Consider the following 23,628-nt stretch of genomic DNA (forward strand, 5'->3'; position numbering starts at 1 on the left):
GAGTACCTTACGCCACGGTAATGGAGTGACAAGTAGAGTACCTTACGCCACGGTAATGGAGTGACAAGCAGAGTACCTTACGCCACGGTAATGGAGTGACAAGCAGAGTACCTTACGCCACGGTAATGGAGTGACAAACAGCAGTACTTCAGCCTGACTCGGCGACGGCGATTCAAGCGACTCGATCTCCACAGCAAGCGACAGCGCACTGCCCACGAGATGTGCAAGCAGGTCATTGACCAGGTACCACCGGAGACCGAGGTGGTGATTGCCTTTGGGAATGCCTCCTGGAAGCAATGGGATGGATATGCGTCCAGTCCACAGAGGCTCGGAATCGCCAAGTATTTCGCGCAGTTCACCCACCAGAGACACCCACAAGGACAGGAAACAATCGCACGGTCTGTGTCGCTGATGCCAGGAAGGAACTGTCCCGTTTCTTTCTGGTTTGACTGTATATTCAAGGTCGTTCTGTCAATCTCAGAAGGCAAGTCTGAGATACAGCCAATCCAATAAAAAACGGGACACCCAGGTTTTGACCATTGATCGAATATTTTGTTACCCAAAACCATCGCGCGCTGGCCATGACCATTCGCCACACATCCGACTTTCGCACCGCCGCATTGCGATGCTACGCCCTCATCCATAGCCTGCGTAAGGTCGCCTCCATATTCAGTGTATCCAAGAGCACCATCCATCGATGGCACCGAGGATGCAAGCTGGATGACCCATCCCGGGTCCCAGCTCGCAGATCCACTTTCTTCGAGCAGGCATGTCCAGTCATTCGCACCCTGATTGAACAGGACCCGTTCCAGACTGGTCCTGTGTTGCGGTGCAAGCTCGAGTCCATCCTCCAGAGGAAAGTATCACTCTCACTCTGCCACACTGCCATCCAGCGAGCAGGCCTCTCACACAAGAGGGCAACACACCTCTACAAGTCCAAGCGACTGGATGAGCGAGTGGCACAGTTCAGGGACCAGGTCCGCTCCATCGACCCGCGGCGATTCGTTTTTGTCGATGAGACAGGGATCAGGAGATCCATTTTCCCTCTCTACGGATACTCACCGAAGGGCGTCCCACTCCGTCAGCGCAATCACATGAAGCACAAGTCTGTCTCGGCTGCATTTGCCATCAACCACTCTGGTGTGCTGCATCGCATGTACATCCCCACAACATTCAAGACACACTCGATGGTCGAGTTCTTTGAGCGAGCGGCCTTCCCAGATGGCTCTGTGATTGTGATGGACAATGTCAGCATGCACAAGACAATGGCTGTCCTGGACTGCATCGAGCGCCGAGGATGGTCAGTGATCTTCACCCCATCTGCTTCACCCGACTTCAATCCCATCGAGAACTTCTTTGGGATTGTGAAGCATCAGTACAGGAAGGCAGCAGCGCTGAATGCGTCTGAGGGGTTCAAGATCGGGATGGTGACCCTGTTCGAGTCCGCCGTGCGGAGGGTGCTTCCAGATGTCTTCCCACCGCTGATTGAGCGCGCGATGCGTTTCTGGGCGTGAATCATACCATCGAAAAAGTGCGTCATAATCACCCTTGGTTTTTTCTTGCCTATAGGTAGAATCAACGGGGTGTCGAAATCGCGACAGATGCCTCCCCGCAAGAAAAAATCCCCGCCTGACCCAAATCCAGATCCTGGACAACCCAGTGACGCACCTGCTGACAAGAAACCCGTCATCAAATCATGTCGTGCCTGTGGATTGACCAACCACGTCAAGCCATTCACCAAGAAATGCAAGGCCCGAACCGAGTTGGCCCCCCCTTCTGACTCGGCGTCTGCCTTTGGCGCCGTTTGCCAAGCACCCCCTCCAGACGAGTCCAGCGAAGACATCGCCGTTCCGGCCCTCGTGGTCGAGATGCCTGCACCAAAAGTCCCTGTATGTACCACGTGTGGGGAAGAGGGTCATGCCAGAAGCAGCAGCTCGTTGTGTTCAAAAAAGAACCCCCTCTGGAGCTCTACCGAGCCCGACTGTGGTCCAAACGAGTATGCCAAGGCAGAGTACTCGGTCATCAAGTGCACCCTCGACACCATCATCAAGAACGATGCCTTGCACGACAAGATCGAGGAGACTGTCCGGGCTATGACACACGTGCAGTACGAAGCATCTCGGCTCCTGGAGCTGCATCTCAGGCGATGCTTGGACGAGGGCATCACCATCCCCACTGTGTCGTCGAGTGACCCTTCGTTCGTTCGAAAGTGTTTCAACATGGTGCATACCGGAGCTACAGATGTCAAGAATGGCACGACCCAAGAAGACAAGCACCTCCTCGACACCTATGAGCTGTATCGAAGTACATGGGGTGGATCGTGTGCCCTACCTCCTGTAACCCTCCCAAAGGGCACTGGTTCACAGGTCCTCACATTGGCTGTCAAGACCTATGCAATCAACTGTGAGACACACATTCTCGATCGATATTGGTCCCTTCTACGCCGATTCTGCAATCTGGCCCTGATTGCTCCCAAGGATGTCAAGCGACATACACACGTCGATGAGTGTATGAAGCTGATGGAGAATCCCCTCTCCGATACACTCCTCGGTGATCTGAGGAAATCCTTCGCCCACCATGCCGACCAGCTCTACATCTTTCGCTACACAAGCCAACAGGACCTGTACAAAGTCGTACCAGTATTGGCCAGTGAAGTCTCTCAGCTGACCCACCGAAAGGAGACACTATTCGTGGCGACCATTCGAAACAGAATCATCCCCAGGCTCGTGAGGGATACCGATGATCTGAAAGGAGAGTGTGGACGACTGAACGAGGAGATGTGTCGCGCGATCGAACGAAGGCAGTCGGATCAATACAACGCACTCCACAAACGGCACGAGGAGGTGGAGAAGCAGGTCACCGTCAACACGAAGCGAATCAAGCGATTGACCGACCGACTTGCTCAGACCAGGAAACGACACAACGTCCCTCGAGCACAGTGCACCTTGGTCCCGCTCTGCGATGCCAGAGCCAAGTATGTCAAGCTCGACACCAAAGCATTGTGGGAGTTCCTTGGTTCCCAGAAGGGTACTGGTTTCAAGTGGAACGACCTGAAGACCAAGGTCAATGGCACCACAAAACAAGAGATCTTCTGGCGAAGGACCTTCAAGCTGGAGTCGAGACTCTTTGGTGCCAGGAAAGAGGGGAAGCAGCTCTTTGGTTGCGAGATCAGCACCGATGGGGTCGGGTGCTCGATCACCACACTCAGATATAAGATCCTGGAGAAGAAGGGCCCCGATGCCAAGCCGGTACCCAAGACCAAGGTGAACACACTCACTCCCGAGCAGAAGATCCAGACCAGGGTCGGTCCCATTGACGACTCTCGGACCACATGGATCGGGATCGACCCTGGAGTGGGATCGATCTTCACCGCTGTCAATCGAGCACCCGGTCAACCATCCATCCAGGAGCAAGACGGTGTCAAGGTGACCAAGGCACAGCGCGCCAACGAGAAGATCGTGTCGTTCTCCAACAAGGAGTACCAGCATCGAACTGGCACCAGTCAGGCGACCAAGTGGATCCAGAGCACCCACAAGGCCCTTGATCTGCAGGAATGGATGAGCACCACACCAAGTCCCAAGATCCCCGGGGTGGCCCCCTTCCTGCGATACATTCGCCATGTGTTCGATGGAGACATGCTGGACAAACAGCTGTACTTCAACCTGACCCGGCGACGGCGATTCAAGCGACTCGATCTCCACAGCAAGCGACAGCGCACTGTCCACGAGATGTGCAAGCGAGTCATCGACCAGGCAGCAAGGGAGACCGAAGTGGTGATTGCCTTTGGGAATGCATCCTGGAAACAGGGGAAGGGATATGCCTCCAGTCCCAGGAGACTCAGGTTTGCCAAGTACTTTGAGCAATTCCACCATCACCAGAGACGCCCACCAGACCCATCCGTCTCCAAGATCCATGTGTGCTCGGTGAACGAGTTCAACACATCCCAGGTGTGCTCACATTGTCGGGAAGCCAAGCGACTCGAGTCACCCGAGTATCTTGATATCGAGAAACCACACTTTGTACGGAGCTGTACAAGCTGCCATACGCTGTGGGATCGAGACATCAATGCAGCCAGGAACATGATCTCGGTATGCCAGTCGATCATCGCCACAGGAGATCGACCGAGTGTATTCAAGACTGTGCTTCCGGTGTAACGTCCACTACTGGGACGTTGGGGCAAGACGGGGAGGGAGGGGGTACAAGACAAGACAGGACGGGGCAGAACAGGGCGGTGCTAGGCTACTCTAGCGGACGGGTGAGCTCGGGGAGCACTTACGTTTATTCACGATAAAACCGAACTCCAGACAAACGGGGGGAACGGGGGCAACCCGCAGGTATACCCTGCGGTGGCCTGCCTGCGGTGCGTGAAAACGCAAAGCGCAGCACAGGTCACGACCCACTGCGCCGCGCAGTACGCGCAGTACGCGCAGCACAGCGTCGGAGATACCATCTCCTACACTCCCACACTTAAGAAGGCTTCCTGCGAGGAGCCCTGCGTGTGCTCTTTATTTGGGGCTCCTCGAGGTGTTTACCGTATTTACTCAGCTCCTCGGGTGCATGGGACAAGTCCTCCAGTGTTTGCCATGTGTTGCCCGAGTGTGGGTAACCAACCCACTTGACATAAAACCGAAGTGACCCATCAGCCACTTTCTTGTGCCTCACGATCCTTTCGACTTCATATTCTTGAGTATAGTATTGTCCGAGGTCGTCTTCCAGTGGTGCGTCGTCCGGGACACCTTCGTCGGCGTCGGGGAACTGTGCTGGACTGCGGGTCGTGTGGCGACGCAGCTTGGACACATGGAAGACAGGATGGAGCTTGCTTCCAGGTGGCAAGTCCAACAGGTAGTTGAGGGGACTGGGTCGGGCCGCTATCTTGAACGGTCCTCGGTACTTGGGCAACAACTTCTTTGACTGGGCTTCGGGGACCTTGATGTTGTCGGCGTCCAGGTAGACAAGGTCTCCAACTTCAAAGGAGACATCCTGGTGTCGGCGGTCGTAGTACTTCGCCATCACTTGTTGCGCATCCGTGAGCGCGTCGGCGATCATCTTGTGTCGGACTTGATGATCTTTGACAAAGGCACTTGGTTTGGGAGGCAATCCAGCCGTGGACTCGGTCAGTGTCAAGGAGGTGGGAACATCAGGCTGGAATCCGTAGAGCGCCTCAAAGGGGCTCAAGCCAGTTGTGCTCGACTTGGCGGTGTTGTATGCAAACTCTGCATGACTCAGCTGTATGTCCCAGTCGTCTTGGCTGGTCGAGGCGTATGTCCTCAGGTATTGCTCGAGGGTGCGGATCGTCCGCTCGGACTGTCCATCCGTTTGTTGGTGGTGCGAGGTTGACATGTTCAGCTTGGTGCCGAGATGGTCGAACAGACTTGTCCAAAACAAGGAGGTGAATCGGGGGTCTCGATCACTGACGATGGACTTTGGGAGGCCGTGGTGCTTGAACACATGCTTGAAGAACAGCAGTGCAAGGTCAGGCGCGGAGCATGTCGTCTGGCACGGCACAAAGTGTGCCATCTTGCTGAACCTGTCGACAAAGACAGCGATTGCATCGTGGTCCAACTTGGTCGTCGGTAGATGCGTGATGAGATCCATGGACATGCTGGTCCAGGGGCGGTCGGGAACAGGCAGGGGTTGCAGCAATCCTTGCTCTCGGGTCGTGCGTGACTTGACCATCTTGCAGGTATGGCAGGACTCGATGTACTTCTCGACGGTGCGCTTCATTCCAGGCCAGTATGCGACTTTGGCCAGTCGGTCGTATGTCTTCTCGACTCCAAAGTGTCCAGCGAGGGGCGAGTCGTGGACCTCTTGGAGCAACTTGGTCTTCAACGACGGAATGTCCGGCACACAGACACGGCTGTCCTTCTTCAGGAGGAGCAGGCCATCACGCACTGTGTACTCGGATGATTCGTCGTCCTTGGGGAGCTTAGACACCTTTCGGAACAGTTCTCCGAACTGTTTGTCGTTGGCGATGTTGTCTCGGACAACATCCAGCATCGTGTTGTCGACACTGACAGTCGACTCGTACAGTGACGCCAATTGGTAGTCGGGGCGTCGGGACAGTGCGTCAGGCACCACATTGAGTTTGCCTTTCTGGTATACAACCTCGTAGTTGTACTCGGCGAGGAACTCCATCCATCGCGCTTGGCGTCGGCTCAGGTTCTTCTTGGTGTCGAGGTAACGCAGTGACTGGTGGTCCGTCACAATCTTGAAGGGCTTGGCGGTACCGTGGAGGTACACTCGGAACTTCTGCAGCGCGTAGATGATCGCAAGCTGCTCCTTCTCGTGCACGGGATAGTTGATCTCGTGTTGGGACAGTTTGCGCGACTCGAAGGCAACGGGCCTTCCCTCCTGCATCAAAACAGCTCCCACCGCAAAGTCGGAGGCGTCGGTGTGCACGGAGACATCCGTGTTCGGGTCGAACACAGCGAGGACAGGAGCGTTCGTCAAGGCGTGCTTGAGGGTCTCGAACGCTTGGCGTTGTGGGTGGTCCCACACGAAGGGGCACTCTTTGCGGAGTAGGTCTGTGAGTGGACCGGCAGTGCGCGCCAGATCGGGGATGAATCGGCGGTAGTAGTTGACGAGACCGAGAAACGACTGCACGTCAGAGACGCATGCGAGCGGCGGCCACTCGACCACAGACTTGACCTTGGCGGGGTCGACTTCGATTCCTCTTCCTGAGACAACGTGTCCCAGGAACGGGACTTGATTCTTGAAGAACTCACACTTGGACAGTTTGGCATACAACTTGTGCTCGCGTAGCTTGGCCAGCACGCGGGCGACATGACCTTCATGGGTCGCTTCATCCTTGCTGTACACAAGGATATCATCCAGGTACACGATGACAGAGTTGTCGAGCTCTTGGCGGAACACATCGTTCATCAGCTGCATGAACGTGGCAGGTGCGTTCGTCAATCCGAACGGCAGCACTAGGAACTCGTACAGTCCGTAGCGAGTCCTGAAGGCGGTCTTGTGGACATCATCCTCGTGGATGCGGATCTGATGGTAGCCTGAGCGGAGGTCTATCTTGCTAAAGACCTTTGCTCCACTCAGACGATCCATCAACTCGTCGATCCTGGGCAACGGGTAGGTGTTCTTGATGGTCTGTTTGTTTAGTGCGCGATAGTCGACGCACATCCTGAGATCACCTTCTTTCTTCTTGACAAAGAGCACTGGTGCACCATACGGTGACTGGCTCGGGCGGATGAACCCATGGGCGAGGAGGTCATCCAACTGGCGCTTGAGTTCGTCCATCTCCGTCAGCGACAGTTGGTACGTCGGTCTTGACGGAGGCGACGAGCCTGGTTCGATGTCGATGCGATGATCGACGGTGCGTTGGGGTGGCAGGCATTGTGGCAACTGGTCGGGGAATACGTCCTTGTACTCGTCGAGCAGCTTGGTCACCACAGGCGGGGGACCGGGACCGGCTTGGTCGGTGTCGTCGACCTCACGCACGACACAGAGGAACGACGTGTCCTTCTTGATCAGCCTCTTGAATTGCATGGCTGAGAGGAGAGGTGGCATGTTGGGTGAGGCCATGCCCTGCAGGACAATGTCAGGGCCAACACGGACAGTGCGGCCTTTCCAGTCGACGACTGGAGTCGGCTCGGCACGAGCAAGCCAGCTCATGCCGAGGATGGCATCGAACTTGGTGTCGATCACTTGGAACAACAGGACAGGATGGTACTTGGGATGGAGGGCCACTCGCAGGACCACTTGGTGTGTGCACTGCTGCACACGATCGTCTGCAAGCGCCACACTCATCGGCGACTTCTTCTTGGTTGCATGTATGTTGAGCTCCTGGAGCAAGCGTCTGCTGACAAAGTTGCAGCTTGCTCCAGAGTCCACCATCATTCGGACGGTGTGACCTTGGACGGTGGCAGGGAGGTACAGCAGGGACTCTTCATGGTCCTCCTGCACAGCCTCCTGCACCATGACTTGACTTGGGGGAACGGGCGACACTTGGTCTTGGTTGGCTTCATCACGGCCACTCGGACATTTTGGATAGGGTTCGGCCATTGCGGGGGCCTGCGGCGTCAGCACGCCATTGCACACGACGTCCACGGCTTGCGGACACATGTCGGAAGCATCCGACACACACGACTTGACAGGGGTGAGGGCACAGGCGGTCCTGTCCCTCAAGGGTTCTTGATTTTCTTTTTTGTTTTGGTTTTCAATTTTGGTTTTCTCTTCACGTTCGTGGAGAGGCAGGCGGCTTGCGCCACCATGCACCTCTCGCACGACGCACAACACTTGGTTTGTTTCTCCTTCGGGGGAGGGGGCGAGGTGAACTTCCTCTGGAGACGCGTGGACTGCATTGAGCAATCCACGGCGTTGGTCTCCTACTAGGGCTCCAGAGCCACCTAGTAGGGTCGGCCGTTTCCCGACTTCATGGGGCACTCCTTGGCCTGGTGTCCCGGTCGGTGACAGAAGAAGCAGGAACCATGGCGGAGGTCCTCCTGCTTCTGTCTGTCCTTGGGGGAGACAGTGGCAGCTTGCTGGAACCGGGAGCGGGGAGGGCCACGAGCCTCCATGGCGTTGACGTCAACGTCCATGGGCTCAGGCATGGGTCTTGCGGGCGGGGCCGGGCGAGGCGGACGGGCTGGGACGTGATGAGACCGATGGCCGCCTGCCAGCTGCGGGTAGAACTGGCGGCCATGGTACTGGACGTTGTCGAGGTTCTCGGCAACGTCCATCATCACGTCCAGGGACTTGCGGGCATCAGGGTTGCTGGCGATGTACTCTCTGATCTTGGGCTTGAGGCCCTTCTGGAAGAGGTACATCGCATCAGCAGAGCCCAGCTCCTCAATCTGGGAGGAGAGGTCTTCAAACTCCTCGATGTAGCGGGTCACAGAACCACGCTGCACGAGAGAGTATAGCTTGTCACGGGCAATGAGTTCAGCATTGGGGCTGCCGAAGCGGCGACGGAGGCGGTCCTTGAAGTCGTCAAACACACCTTCGCTCTGCTCGTCGAACCCTTGGCGGCGGTACCAACGGTACGCCTGGTCCTTTAAGCAGAGCTTGGCGGCGACGATGTGGTGGGTGGGGGCGACTTGGGCAGCATCGAGGTAGTCCTCGAGTTGCTGCAGCCAGTCCTCCACCGAGGAGGAGCGGCTCTTCCCAGTAAACACTGGGGCACGGAAGGTCTTGAGGAAGGCTTCCGGAAGTGGGCGGGGGTTGCTCATGGCAGGGGCAGGCTCCAGGGACAGAGAGGAGAGTCGGTCGGCAAGAGAGGCGGGATCCAGCTTGAGGATCTAGAAAGAGGACAAACAGGACGAAAACAAGACGAGGATTTCCGATGCTACCATGTAACGTCCACTACTGGGACGTTGGGGCAAGACGGGGAGGGAGGGGGTACAAGACAAGACAGGACGGGGCAGAACAGGGCGGTGCTAGGCTACTCTAGCGGACGGGTGAGCTCGGGGAGCACTTACGTTTATTCACGATAAAACCGAACTCCAGACAAACGGGGGGAACGGGGGCAACCCGCAGGTATACCCTGCGGTGGCCTGCCTGCGGTGCGTGAAAACGCAAAGCGCAGCACAGGTCACGACCCACTGCGCCGCGCAGTACGCGCAGTACGCGCAGCACAGCGTCGGAGATACCATCTCCTACATCCGGACCCACCCAAAACAAAGTGATTGCCAACCAGGACGGGAAACAATCGCACGACCTGCCCACTGGGGTCTACGGATCAGCAGACATGTGTCGCTGATGCCAGGAAGTGACTGTCCCGTTTCTTTCTGGTTTGACTGTAAAGAGAGGATTTCATGCTATCCCAAGACAACAAATCACCTCGCTTGAAAACAAACAATTTCAAGATAACAATAACAAAGGTGTGCAAATCATGAAAGTACATTCTCGTGGATTCACCAGAATCGGAAATAGCCATCGAGCTCCAATTTTCGATCGAGTTTCCCCCAATGAACTCCTTCGCAGCAACTTCATCGAACCAATGAACGACGATTTCTTCCGCGGCACGAAAGATACGCGCCTTCCTGGATTCGGGACGAATCGACTGGAAGAATGCGTTGATCTCGCTGTTGCCCTCGATGAGCTGCTTCACCGACTTGAAGTTGCCGGGGCTGGTGTCGATGGGCTGGGTGAAGGCGTGCTTGAGTGCAGCGACGTCGAGCGCCTGGAATGACCAAGACTCGTCAGGTTGCTCCTCGATGACGGGTTGAGCTGGGGGAGTCGCTTTCTGAACCGGAGCCGGAGGAGCCGTGGTTGCTGGCGTGGCCGGGGTGACAGGGGCCGTGGGTTCAGGAGCGGTGCCCAAGGTCGATTTGATTTCTCTGAAGATCAGGGTCACCATGCTCTCAGGAATCAATGGTTTTCCTTCCGCGGCAGTCTTGACGATGCTACTGAGAAAGCGCCCCGTGAGGCGCTCATCGGCTTCGATTTTCATCTTTGCCTTTCGTTCAGCGGATCGATTCATTGCTTCCAACTTGGCGAGCTCCAACTTGGAAGCATGGTCAAGGACAGCATTGACCTTGTCCATGGGCATCGATACAGCGCACACATGATGGATGACTCGTTCCATCATCGTTTCACCATCGTTACCCGCATCGAGCTGATCGGCCTTCCTCTTGCGAGTCAGGGTAGAGCTCGTCGTGGGCAGCTGATCGACAACGACGGGTTCCTCAACAAAGGTGGTATCGCCATCCTCGGTGACCTCCTCCATGGTCTCGGGATCAGCGGCTCCGTTGTTGTCGAGGCTGCCTGGCTCCTCAACGATCAGATCGTCGTTGGAAGGAATGGGTGCTTCCACAGTGCTGCCGAGATGAGACGATCCATCGGGCTGGTTGGAAGTCTCGATCGATCCGGCAGAGCCGACGGGGGCCGGCAAGCCAATTGCTTCGGCTGCGTTGCTGGGGGGCTCCTGGTTGGCAAGATCGGGAGAGTCATCGAAATCCATCGCATCGGCGACTTGATCGCTATCTGGAGCTGGGTCAGCCAAGCCGGGTGAGACGCTGTGCGTGAGTGTGACCTCGATGATGGGTTCGGCGGAACGGGAGGTCTCGGGAACCACGGTTGCTTGTCCAGTGAGGAAGGTTTCGAGCTTTGTGAAATCTCTGTCGTGCGGGAAATCTCTTGAGACTCTATCTGAATCAAGGCAGACATTTTGGAATGGATGGACAAGTCTGTAGGGGTGTGGTCTGTAGTTGTTGATGATGGGGAACTCCAAACCCTTGAAGAGCTTCTGGCGTTTTCGCTCGTATGCAGTGCCATATGCCCTTCTCCAAATCTCGCGACGAGCGATCGTGGTGTGGCAGATGAAGTATGGGCGAACCCTCTCCTGCTCGGCCAAGTCGTCGGGGCACACAAGAGCCACGTATACGTGGCGAAGAGCCTCGATCTCGTATTGATTGGCAAAGAAATCGAAGTGGTGACTGAGCTCCAGTCCATATTCACCAATCTTTTCGAAATTGCGCTGAACAAGCTGATCGATCAAACGAAGCGTGTCGCCCCAATGATCTGCAGGACGATCCTCTTTGATCCTGTCGTATTGCTCAAGGAAATAAGTGAGCAACACGAAGATATATCGACGAACATACGCAATGTCGTCAATAGACCAGATGCAAGAGGCAAAGACAGGGTGTCCATTCCCGTCGAAACCTCTGGGTCGATCGAGTTTGGGGTTGGTCATCTCGTACGTCAAGTTCCAGTGATCTACACCGCGGATTCTGGTCCTGACGTCCAAAGAGAAGTGCTCCCTATAGGGAGGAATGTGAGAGGCCACAGTGTTCTGGCGCCCATTAGTTCGGTGGAAGTGTAACGTATCCTTCTTCCTGCGAGGCATTTTGAGAGATGAGTATCAAAGACGAAACCCCCTCGGTCGCTCTTTTATTGCCGGGTCGGCCTGGGGGAGGGTGACCCACCTGTCTGTCCAGAGTCGGAGGATGGCGAAGGGAAAAGAGGGCTCCAGTCGCCCCTGTTCATGTGGTCCAACTCCACCTTCCAGGTGCTTCTTCTGCAACGTCATTGGTCGCAGAGTGAGGTCGCACTGCTGCGCACGGATTCTGTGCTCGCCGTTCTGACACAGACACCAGCGCTCACGGGGCCGCTGACCTCTCCACGATTCGTGAGTTGTACGCTCCTGTGCATTTGGAGAGGGCATGTGCGTATCCTTTTCCCTTCCCCGCTCCATGCCCACCAACCACACACCCCCACACCACCCCATCCCATCACCGTGGTGTTTGTGGATATGCAAATGGCTCGTAAGAGACTCAGAAGAGACCTATCGAGTGGTCAGAAGTGATTCGGAAGTGAAACTTTTCATGGAGTGTGATAATATTATCATCTAACACTGAAAACATGGAGAGAATACCAGCGCGGAACTCACTCGGAAGTGATTTGGAAGTGAATATGGAGTGAGAAGCTCTTTTGGGGGCGGTTGGGGCATCGGAGAAGAAAAACAAATATTTCAAGAAAAAAAAGATAATTCAAGGCCGGGAAGGATTTGGGGCCCACCCACCCATTCATGGAGTGGACTCGGAAGAGACTCGGAAGAGAGGCTCACTCGATAAACATGGTGTGGGGCTGAAAACTCGTAAGAGACTCGGAAGTGAAACGTCGTCGCTTGTGAGCGGGTCGGAAGAGGATTGGAAGAAGGGGTTGTACACTGCATTCACTGCATGCATACCTCGCGAATGAGCCTCTCGTAGCGAGACCAAATAGCAGCACCATTGTTCTTGACCATGATGGAGCGCTTGAGCAAGTCCATAAACACGGCTTGAACCTGTGGATCGTTTCTGGCTGCAACGATATGGCTCGGAGCGATCATATCAACCCAGTGATCAGGACGATCCCAGTGATGTGGTGCACTGGGGGAAATGCTGAGGATTTGCTGGCGTGCTATCATGCTGCCATCCCTGTACGCCATGAGCAGCCTATACTGATACGTCGCCTTGCAGTTCATCCATCGAGGGAAGCCAATCGAGTTCTTCATGCAGTAGATTGACAGAAGGGTCCTGTCCCTTTGTTAGGGATAGCTCCTGCTTGTTCTCCACTTTGACTGCACACTTGGCTATTCTTTTGCCTTTCTGTTTGTTTGTGTGTAGCCTTGCAGTTCCCCTCCGATTTTCCGCCTTTTGCCTGTCTTTTCCGCTCCTTCCGCACTTCCGTTTTCCCGCGCTGCTCCGCTTCCTTTGTCTTCTTCGCACGCGCCGGTTTGTTTGTGCACGCGCCTTGCTGCGATTGGTTGCAATTCGGCTGCCGGTCATGTGTCCCCCCACCGGTGACTCATGACCTGCCTGACCGCCCCGATCTCTTGTTCATCTCGCATGCATTTGCCCCAACCTTATACTTGACCAATCCGCTTCTTGGACGTTGAGTCACATTGCTTCGCCTTTGCACGTTTCTCCTGCCAGGTGCTTCGCTTTTGCTTGCGCCTCTCTCGCTTTGGTTCTCTGCCTGTCTCGGTGGTCCTTCTCGGCCCTCGTTCGTGCATCGCCCCCTTCGCCCTGCTCGATCGCCCACTTTTCCCTCCCTTGGCCGCCCTTCGCTGCCAAGTCCGGACTTGTCTATAAATAGCCTGACCCCCGCGATGTGTAGTCGAACCTTAGCGTTCAAAATAGGACTAAATAAAGTGCCTTCTACTTTATTCTCTGAGTGTTCCTCACGTCTCATTTCGAGACAAGTCTTATCTTGAACGGATCTTTGCTTCCCTCGCTCCCTCTCCGAGTCCACTTCGGACTCTACCCTTGCTTTCCCTGAGCTCACTTCGAGCTCACTTCTTCTTTTGCCGTTGAGTCCCCTTTGGACTCTAACATCATTTTGAACGCTCCCTCTTGGCTTCCCGGCCTTTCTTCTTCTTTCGCCTCTCTTTCCCTCGTCGATCCGATGGCTGAGCCTGCTGCACCCCCGGCAGATCTCAATGCGTACCTGGCGCGCATGGAGGAGCGTATGAACGCCCTCATGACCCAGAACGCTGCTCTCCATCGTCAGATCCAAGATCTGCAAGCTCCCGCCGCCGCTCCCCGCCAGGTCTACCAGGTGAACAAGCCCAAGGAGTTCCTAGGTTCCCGCGACGAGACGACGGCCTTCCTCGCCCAGTGCCACCTCGTCTTCCTCGCCGATCCTGCCTTCTTTGCGCCCGAGCGCCAGAAGGTCCTTTATGCCACCTCCTTCCTCCGCGGCGAAGCTTTCAAATGGTACGAGGCCGCCTTTTATATGGCCAACCGCTTCCCGGCTTCCTTCGCGGATTTTGAAGTTGCCCTCAAGTCGACCTTCGGTGAGGACACGGCCTCCTCGCAAGATAAGGCCTTGAACGACCTCAAACGCTTGGTCCAGCTCAAGTCCTGCCAAGCCTTCGCCACCCGCTTCGTCCAGCTCGCCGCCCGCGTCCAGACTGACGAACCCACCAAGATGCACTTCTTCAAGGAGGGTTTGAAGTCTGAGGTCAAGTTCCACCTCATCGGTCTCCGCCCCGCTCCCGCTTCCTTGCCCGAGTTGATCAAGGCAGCGGTCGAGTACGACGATGCCCTCCATCGTCTCAAGGTCTCCTCCCGTTCCCAACCTCCTCCTCCTTCTTCTCGCTCTGCTCCCCATCACCACCATTCTCCCGCGCATGTTTCTTCTTCCTCCTCTTCTGCACCCACTCCCATGGACCTTGACTCTGTCTCGGTCCGCCCTGCTAAGCTCTCCGACGTCGAGAAAAAGCGACGTCGTGAGCAGGGTCTCTGCTTGTACTGCGGGGAAAAGTCTTGTCCCGGCAGTCGCGATGTTCAGCAGTGCCCGGTTCTGGTCAAACGGAACTCGGGAAATGCTCACAGCCGAGCAGCACCTCGCAAGTAAGCGAGGTGGTCTGTTCGGCGATACGAACATCTTCCCCCTCTGACTCGTCACTATCGGACGATAAGCTTCTTCTTCCGGCCACTCTTATCGTCATGAGTCTTTCTGGCCCGGTCTCCATCTCCCTTTCTGTTTTTATTGATGATGGATGTTCCGCTCTTGCCCTCATTGATCCTGCCTTTGCCGATCTCCATAAACTCTCTCTTATCCCTCTTTCTACTCCTTACTCCGTTTCCCTTGCTGATGGTTCTTCGGCCGGTTTCATTCGTTTCCAAACCGCGCCTTTGACTCTGACCATTGGTTCCCACACCGAGTCGATTTCTTTTCTTGTGACTCGACTCTCCACCACTCCCATCACTCTTGGTCTTCCCTGGATGCGCTTGCATAATCCAGTTGTTAATTGGAAGTCCCTCTCCCTTTCATTCTCCGATCCCTCTTGCCTTGCTGATGGACACATCCTCGCGGATGTCTCTGCTTCTTCCTTGGACACTCCGTCCGCTTCCGGCTCCTCGCCTCCCCCTTCGGGCACTTCGCCTTTGACTCCTCCTCCCTCCGGTCCTTCCCTTACACCGGTTCCCTCCTTTGGCACTTCGCCTTCCCTTTCTTCCCGCCTTGACTCTGCTTCGCTTTCTGAAGAGCCAACGGCTTTATCTTCACCCGACATTGAGCTCGTTAATGCGGCGAGTCTTCTCCGTCTTGCACGGGAAGACAAGCTCGACATTTTCGCTGCCCAAATGGATATCCGTCCTCCTTCGCCGGAGACGTATCCTACGGTGTCGATAAGGTCCGTGCTCACGACGAAGGTGTATGCCGAGTCTGGCACCCCTGTTGACTCTCGAGGCGTCCCACTCAAATACAATGAGTTTGGCGACGTTTTCAGCCTCAAGTCTGACCCTCCTTCTTCCTTGCCTCCTCATCGTCCGTATGACTTGTCCATTGAGTTTGTACGGACCGAGGATGGAAAGGAACCTCGTTTGCCAAAGCCGGGGAAAGTCTATCCTTTGTCCCCGGCCGAGGAATCTGCTCTTTCGGAGTATCTGACCAACGCCCTCGCACGTGGTTGGATCTCCAAATCCTCTTCTCCCGTTGGTGCTCCCTGCTTCTTCGTGAAGAAGCCCAATGGTGGTCTTCGCCTTTGCGTCGACTACCGAGGCCTCAATGCCATCACGAAGAAGAACCGTTACCCACTTCCCCTCTTCCAGGATCTTCTGGATAAACTTTCTTCTGCCCGCGTCTTCTCACACCTCGACCTTCCTGATGCTTACCACTTGGTTCGTGTCAAGAAGGGCGATGAGTGGAAGACTGCTTTTGTTTGCAAATCTGGCTCATTTGAGTACAATGTTATCCCCTTTGGTCTTTCGAATGCCCCCGCTGCTTTTCAGTTTTTTATGAACGACATCTTCTCGGACCTCCTTGGTGTCTGTGTTGTCATTTATCTTGACGACATCCTGATCTTCTCAAAAGATCCCCAGGAGCATGAGGAGCATGTTAAGCTTGTTCTCTCTCGCCTTCGTGAACACTCCCTTAAGGTCAATCCGGCCAAGTGTTCTTTTGACCTTTCTGAAGTTGACTTTCTCGGCATGATCATTTCTGCCGATGGCATCAAAATGGACCCTGCCAAGGTCGAGGCCGTTTCCCTTTGGCCTGTTCCCTCTTCTGCTCGCGATATCCAAGTCTTTATTGGTTTCGCAAACTTTTACCGCCGCTTCGTCAAGGACTTTTCCGCACTTGCTCGTCCTTTGACTTCCCTCACTACCAAATCCTCCACCTTCTCTTGGTCTCCCGAGGCCCAAGAGGCTTTTGATTCTCTTAAACTTTCCTTCACTTCCGCACCTATTCTTCGATACTTTGATTTCTCTAAACCCGCTGTCATCGAGCCCGATGCTTCTGACTTTGCTTTGGGTGCCGTCCTTTCTCAGTTTGACCCTGACGGCGCTCTTCACCCCGTTGCTTTTCACTCTCGGCAATTCCGTCCCGCCGAGGTGAATTATGACACTCACGACAAAGAGCTCCTCGCCATTGTCGATTCCTTTACCGCCTGGCGTCATTACTTGATGGCTGCCGACCCTGATATTCCCACTCTTGTTTTCTCTGATCATCAGAACCTTACCCGGTTCACTGCCGCTTCTCAACTTTCTCGCCGCCAGTTCCGGTGGGCCCAATTCCTTTCTGACTTTGCTTTTCGCATTTACCACCGCCCTGGTCGTCTCAACACCAAAGCCGATGCTCTCAGTCGCCGTTCTGACTTTGAGATAAAGCCTGGTGACTCCCTCCACTCCACCAACTTCCTTCAGCTGTTCGAGTCTATTTCTCTCGACAGCATCACTGTTATCGGCTCGAATCCCGACTTTCTTTCCGAGATTCGAGCTGCCACCCTTTCTTGTTCCCTCCTTTCTGACTTTAACGCCAAACGTCTTGATGGCGATTACTCCTTCCGTGACGGTCTCCTTTACTTTAAAGACCTGATCGTTGTCCCTTCCCCCGAGCTCCAGCTCAAAGTGTTTGAGCAACGTCACTGCTCCGCTGCCGCTGGTCACTTTGGTCTTGCCAAGACCGTTGAGCTCGTCTCCCGGGACTTTCACTGGCCCCGGCTTCGTAAGTCTGTGCGTCGCTTCATTGCTAATTGTGAAGCGTGCCAGCGAGCCAAGCCGTCCCGTCACTCCCCTTATGGTTTACTTCATCCTCTCCCCGTTCCTTCCGAACGTTGGTGGGACCTGTCGATGGACTTCATCACGGATCTCCCACCTTCGAACGGTTTTGACTCGATCTTCGTGGTTAAGGACCGCCTGTCCAAACAAGCACACTTTGTGCCCACCACGAAGACGGTTACAGGCGAGCAAACCGCCGAACTCTTCCTCTCCCACATCTTCCGCTTGCATGGTTGTCCCCGGTCTATTGTTTCGGACCGAGGAACTCAGTTTACTTCGGCCTTCTGGAGGCGCTTCAATGAGCTTCTGAAGACGAAGATTTCCCTTTCTTCTGCCTTCCACCCCGAGACCGACGGTTCGACCGAGGTTCTCAACCAGGTCATCGAGCAGTATTTGCGTATCCATTGCAATTACCTGCAAGACGACTGGACCCTTCACCTTCCCCTTGCCGAGTTCACTTACAACAACTCGGAAAACACCTCCACTGGCATGACTCCCTTCTTTGCAGTCCATGGCCATCACCCCATTTTCGATCCCTCTATCATTCGTGATCCCTCTGTTGTGCCCTCTGCCGAAGAACGTGTCGACCGACTTCAGACCGTTCTCGAGGATCTCAAGGCCAACCTCCGGGTTGCCCAAGAGTCCTACACTGTGCAGGCCAACAAATCCCGTCTCCCCACTCCCGACATCTCCGTTGGCGACCTCGTTTTTCTGGATCGTCGCCACATTCGCACCCTTCGTCCCTCCAACAAGCTTGACCAGAAAAAGCTTGGCCCCTTTAAAGTTCTTCGCCGCATCAACCCCGTTGCCTTTGAGCTTAAACTCCCTTCCACACTTAAAGTTCACCCCGTTTTCCATGTATCCCTCCTTGAACCCCGAACGAAGGACATTGTTCCCGAGTTCACCCAACCAGAACCACCTCCCATTCTTGTTAACTCCCAGGAAGAGTTTGAGGTCGAGACTGTTCTCGATTCTCGGCTCTTCCGTGGTCGCTTACAGTACTTGGTTCAGTGGAAGGGCTATTCCGAGACTGACCGGTCTTGGGAGCCCGCTGCCAATGTTTCCCACGCCACTGATCTTGTTGCTGACTTCCACCTTCGCTATCCCTCAAAGCCGAAGGCGACGTCCGGAGTTCGTCGCTAAGGAAGGGGATGATGTTAGGGATAGCTCCTGCTTGTTCTCCACTTTGACTGCACACTTGGCTATTCTTTTGCCTTTCTGTTTGTTTGTGTGTAGCCTTGCAGTTCCCCTCCGATTTTCCGCCTTTTGCCTGTCTTTTCCGCTCCTTCCGCACTTCCGTTTTCCCGCGCTGCTCCGCTTCCTTTGTCTTCTTCGCACGCGCCGGTTTGTTTGTGCACGCGCCTTGCTGCGATTGGTTGCAATTCGGCTGCCGGTCATGTGTCCCCCCACCGGTGACTCATGACCTGCCTGACCGCCCCGATCTCTTGTTCATCTCGCATGCATTTGCCCCAACCTTATACTTGACCAATCCGCTTCTTGGACGTTGAGTCACATTGCTTCGCCTTTGCACGTTTCTCCTGCCAGGTGCTTCGCTTTTGCTTGCGCCTCTCTCGCTTTGGTTCTCTGCCTGTCTCGGTGGTCCTTCTCGGCCCTCGTTCGTGCATCGCCCCCTTCGCCCTGCTCGATCGCCCACTTTTCCCTCCCTTGGCCGCCCTTCGCTGCCAAGTCCGGACTTGTCTATAAATAGCCTGACCCCCGCGATGTGTAGTCGAACCTTAGCGTTCAAAATAGGACTAAATAAAGTGCCTTCTACTTTATTCTCTGAGTGTTCCTCACGTCTCATTTCGAGACAAGTCTTATCTTGAACGGATCTTTGCTTCCCTCGCTCCCTCTCCGAGTCCACTTCGGACTCTACCCTTGCTTTCCCTGAGCTCACTTCGAGCTCACTTCTTCTTTTGCCGTTGAGTCCCCTTTGGACTCTAACACCCTTTCAGGGAGACTGTGTCCCGACGAATCCGACAACCAATGCCAGACGGACGATGCTTGGGGCGCATTTCGGATCCACCCGTGTCGGCAGATGTCGTAGATCTGCTGGGCGCTGTCGTGATAACCACCTCGAGCGCATTCGACCAGAAGATTCAAGGCTCTGGTCGGGTTGGCATCAGTACCTCTGCCATATCGATAGCATTCGTGGAGGGCGAACTTGACCTTCAGTTCGGATGCGTCCAATGACTCGAGCCACTGAAAGTACGCCTGGTTGATCTCGATCGATGGTGATCCGAGGAAGATGTCACGTTCTTCGAGGAGGAAGTCGTCGAGCGCCTTGGATTTGTTGCTCAAGACGGAAAGGCATTTGCTGACGATTTCGCCATTCCAGACCATGCGCTTGACAAACCACATTGCAGTGGGGACGTGCTTGGCCTCGAGGAGTCGTCGTACGATCTGGAACTCGGAGTTGTCTCGGCGGAAACGAGTGACGACTCGGACGAACTCGGCTGAAACCACGGTCCCCGGAATGAACTTGAACCACTTGAGGTTGAAGGCAACTGGTCCAGCAGGGAAATACTTGACCAGTTGGACGCAGTCATCGGAGAGGAGCCTGGTGTGGTGTTGCTTGTTGAACCACTCGGCCCAGATGCGAATCCCCACGGTCTTGGTCGAGAGCAGAGCCCTCACGTCGCTGGAAGTTGCCTTGAGCTTCGCGAGACTGCAAGCGGGGAGCATCTCGATCAGCTCGGGGACCGAGAGGACGACCAGGAGGACAGAAAGGGTTTCTTCGATTCCCAAGGAGACCAGTTGTTCATGGACACGTTGGCGCTTGGCAGTACGGGTGCTCATCGAGCGGGTGATGCGCTTGGTAGCCTGGGAGGACATGGCGATGAAGGAAAGTTGGCTAGACGGGGTGCTCCAGCAACGCACACCGGGCTCCCTCATATACCCCATGCCCGGCCGCTTGGGGACGATTGTGTCTGTCACTCGAATTCCTGTCACTCGAATTCCTGTCAGCCATGACAGATTCTACCATTCCTGTCAGCCACGTGATCCAAATTGAGACGATACGGTCCGTGCACGCGCTACTCCGCTGTAGTCGGTGGTTTGCGCATTGGGAAGCGCGCACCGTCTTGCAACGTGATGCCGCGGGTTCGATCCCCGTATCCCACCATCGGGGCGTATCTTTGGCCGCCCTCGGAGGAAGTTAGTCCGCCCCCATCTGGTGATAGCGGATGACGCACGAGCTCCCTCAGAGTTCATGCCGAGCGTGCCGGTGGGGCCCAGCTGCTTAAGCCTTTGGTCGCTATTGGTGCGTTCCGAACTTTTTTTTTCACCACTCTCGACGCCTGATTTTTGCATCGTTACGAAACATCATCCGGGACAACACCCCACACCCCACGCTCGAAAATAGAGTTTCGCATGAATGGACGTCACTTTATTGATTTAATCATTGGAAACAAACGACTCGACGAAAATATAAACGGGCTCGGGACGATCGTGAAGGCGGCGATAGTTCTCACCCCAGGTGATGCGCTTAGAACACTGGTGCATATTCTGATTCACCACCAACTGCTGGATAACAAAGCGACAGGTATCCATATAGGAGGGGAACTTGAATGACTTGGAAATGTCCAGCTTCACCAGGCTCGTAACGTTCAATCCGGCAAAATCCAAGAAGCTCCTTGGCATGACGATGTGTTGAAGATTGGGGATTTCAGGCATACCTGCGAAACTCCTGAGCCTGGTGCACTTGGAGAGATCGAGTTTATGGAGGTTTGTGCGAGGTAGCTTGTTCAATTCGTTCAGGAACTTGAAATTCTCGGGAAGTGCCAATGAGCGAAGAGTCACCACATTCTCGAGGTGTGCGTCGATTTCAACCATATTGATACAGCGGGAGAGATCAAGACTGGCCAATCTGGGAAGCGTTGCGTCGGCCAGTGGTTCAAGGGAGACGACATCCTTCGGCAACTTAAGCTCGAGCAGCTGTGGAACCGTCTTCGTGATGCCCAAGAGAGACACCAGCTGTTCACAATTCTCCAGTCCAGTGATAGTTGTCATGGCCGGAAGGTTCAAGGGCATCCCAAAGAGATTCAAGGTTGTGCCAGGCGGGATCTCCAAATTCTTGAGTCGGGGAAGGGTGAACGGAAAGTCGGATAGTCTCGTCAAGTTTCGGTTATTGACAATCCCAGTAAGGAGCTCGAGCTCCTTCATAGACTTGGGAAGGCCGGCCGTGGTCTCGAGGCTCGTCGGAAGTCGGAGAACTTTCAACTTGTCCATCGCCGAGGGCATCTTCACAATTGACTCGAGAGAGGTGCAGCCTGAAAGATCGAGCATTTCCAAACCCGAGAGCACCTCTGGCATCCTCCCGAGTTTTTGAAGACCAGAGATGCCCAAAGACAGATCAGTCAAAAATGGCATGCTTGGGAAATCGCTCCAGTGGAAAGAAACATCGGGGTTCAGCATCGGGTAAGATGTGGAGTACTCGATTGCCAATTTGACGACATTCGAAAGAGCAAGGGGCCAGTCGCCTACAGTGCTGAAAGTACAGAAATGCAAGTGCAAGAAAACATCCTGAGACACCTTAGACGACGTCCTAGGCTCTGAAGGGGTCAACATCTCGATCTGAAATCGTTCAAGGGGAAGGAGTCTATCCTGGGCACCGAGAATTCGAAGCGGGGGCTGAACATCATCAGGGGTGCGGAAGATCAAAAGATGACGATGGGTCGAATCCACATCCTCAACCATGGGGAGATACTCAGACAACATCATGGCCGGGTCAAAGAGAGCAAAAACATCAGAGTGAACAAAATCAAACACTCCAGAGTCGAATGATTGACTCTGCTCCCTCAACTTTGCCTGAATGTATCTGGTCTTCAAGGGGCCCGTGATTTCCTTGAGGATATGCTCGAAGTGACGAACGTTGTCCGTAGGGATGCTTCTAAGCCTTTCGCACTTCATGACCGATTTGCGGAACTCGGCGTTGTTGGCCACGGCTTCCCAGAGGTGGCGCTCGGACTTGAACCAGGTCGACGAACGCGGAATCCTCAACTTGACCGGGGACTCAAAACCTCCAACGAAGCTTTCTCTTCTGCCTTCAACAAAGCAATAGAGCCCTTGGAGGACGAGGTGTAGGTTCTCGAGGTCGAAGGTGCCCCAGTCCTGCAACCCGAAATGTTCGACGATACGTTGGCACATGGCAGGATAGGCATCATTTCGCAACACAATATCGTCCGTGTATACCATGACCATGCCTGTGCCAACGTATCTGTCAAAGTCCGGGATGCTGACTTTGAAGATCTCCTTGAGCTCGGCGTACTTCATATCTTCGGGCGGGGGCTGAGGGCCTTCATATATGCGCTTGCTGGACGTGCCGATAGGCGGGCAGTATTCTGCTCGACGCTTGCCTTTGTCCACAACGACGACTGGAGAATTTGTGGATTCGCTGGACGACGGTGTAAAATCTTCGAGGGGGTCATGCTCATCCTCAGATTCAAAGGCATCGTCGGGCAGCTCTCGTTCGATGAGTTGGGTGTCGGTGATTCGATCTCCGACGAGCAATGTATCGGACTGGAGCGACTCGTCTCCGCTGTCGTCCAGTGAACCACCACCCATGAGGGGTTTGCAGTTGCTCCTGTTTCCCGGCTTGAACTGGAATGGGTTCATCGTTGCGGGGGGAATAGCGACGAAAACGCAAAAAGGGGGATGTGGGGATTTTTCTTCTCTGCCGTGCCCCAGGACCTCGGACGGCGCGAACGCGACCCTGGGGCACAGTGCTGCGCACGGATCCACGTGTTTGAAGCGCCACCCGTGGTATGGCGACGGGCGGGATCCCGGTCATGGAGTGCGCAAGTGCCACTTCCAATATCATCTGGTCATCGATAGCGCTCCACAATCCGTGAGTTGCACGCACTTATGCATTAGATTTCGGGATTCATGGAGAGGGTGTGTCGGGGTTCTGCATTAGGTTTCATCATGGAGTGAGTGCTATTTGTACTCTCATTTGTTCTCAAGGAGTGATGTTGTCGAGTGAGGGTGTGGTTGTGTCGGTGCTGTGTATTAGAAATGAGTTTCGTGGAGTGAGGGTCTTGTCGTCGTTGCCAGCTACCCCAAAATACAGAAAATTCAAAAAATTTCAATCACTTTCTTGGCCAGGACTTTCAACCAGTTCATCCAGGACCCATGGAGTGGGGCGGGTTTCAGAGCGAACGCAGCCACTCCATGAACCATGGAG

The 23,628-nt window shown here is 54.8% G+C and overlaps 3 protein-coding genes and 1 non-coding gene across 4 annotated transcripts; 1 reads left to right on the forward strand and 3 right to left on the reverse strand.

Annotated features, from left to right (window-relative positions):
• Positions 1–8,363: 8,363 nt before the first annotated feature.
• On the reverse strand, positions 8,364–12,787 carry BJ171DRAFT_597231 (uncharacterized protein; the record flags this gene model as incomplete). Its single annotated transcript, XM_053114730.1, has 5 exons — positions 8,364–9,254; positions 9,650–9,687; positions 9,796–11,717; positions 11,883–11,974; positions 12,647–12,787. The coding sequence occupies 5 exons, from the start codon at positions 12,785–12,787 to the stop codon at positions 8,364–8,366; spliced, it is 3,084 nt and encodes a 1,027-aa protein (XP_052968633.1).
• Positions 12,788–19,241: 6,454 nt separating this feature from the next.
• BJ171DRAFT_11662 (uncharacterized protein) lies at positions 19,242–20,594 on the reverse strand. Its single transcript, XM_053105496.1, has one exon. The coding sequence runs from the start codon at positions 20,346–20,348 to the stop codon at positions 19,338–19,340; it is 1,011 nt and encodes a 336-aa protein (XP_052968634.1). The 5' UTR covers positions 20,349–20,594; the 3' UTR covers positions 19,242–19,337.
• Positions 20,496–20,568, forward strand: BJ171DRAFT_t85. The gene has a single exon. It is a non-coding gene; the product is annotated as a tRNA-OTHER (tRNA).
• BJ171DRAFT_11671 (uncharacterized protein) lies at positions 20,595–23,157 on the reverse strand. Its single transcript, XM_053105498.1, has 2 exons — positions 22,638–23,157; positions 20,595–22,556 (listed from the first exon to the last, which is right to left on the reverse strand). Exons 1-2 carry the CDS (start codon positions 23,058–23,060, stop codon positions 20,841–20,843), a joined length of 2,139 nt encoding a protein of 712 aa, XP_052968635.1. The 5' UTR covers positions 23,061–23,157; the 3' UTR covers positions 20,595–20,840.
• Between the last annotated feature and the right edge of the window lie 471 nt (positions 23,158–23,628).

The sequence above is a fragment of the Polychytrium aggregatum genome (assembly GCF_025602895.1).
Source record: "Polychytrium aggregatum strain JEL109 chromosome Unknown BJ171scaffold_10, whole genome shotgun sequence".
Lineage (NCBI taxonomy): Eukaryota > Fungi > Chytridiomycota > Chytridiomycetes > Polychytriales > Polychytrium > Polychytrium aggregatum.

What these genes read in the sequence shown, in the direction of transcription:
- BJ171DRAFT_11662 (XM_053105496.1), bottom strand. Translation starts at nt 20,348, where the DNA reads ATGGGGTATATGAGGGAGCCCGGTGTGCGTTGCTGGAGCACCCCGTCT.
- BJ171DRAFT_11671 (XM_053105498.1), bottom strand. Translation starts at nt 23,060, where the DNA reads ATGAACCCATTCCAGTTCAAGCCGGGAAACAGGAGCAACTGCAAACCC. An exon ending in TTGGCACAGGCATGGTCATG is followed by an intron (nt 22,557 to 22,637) that starts GTATACACGGAC and finishes TTCGGGTTGCAG; the next exon opens with GACTGGGGCACCTTCGACCT.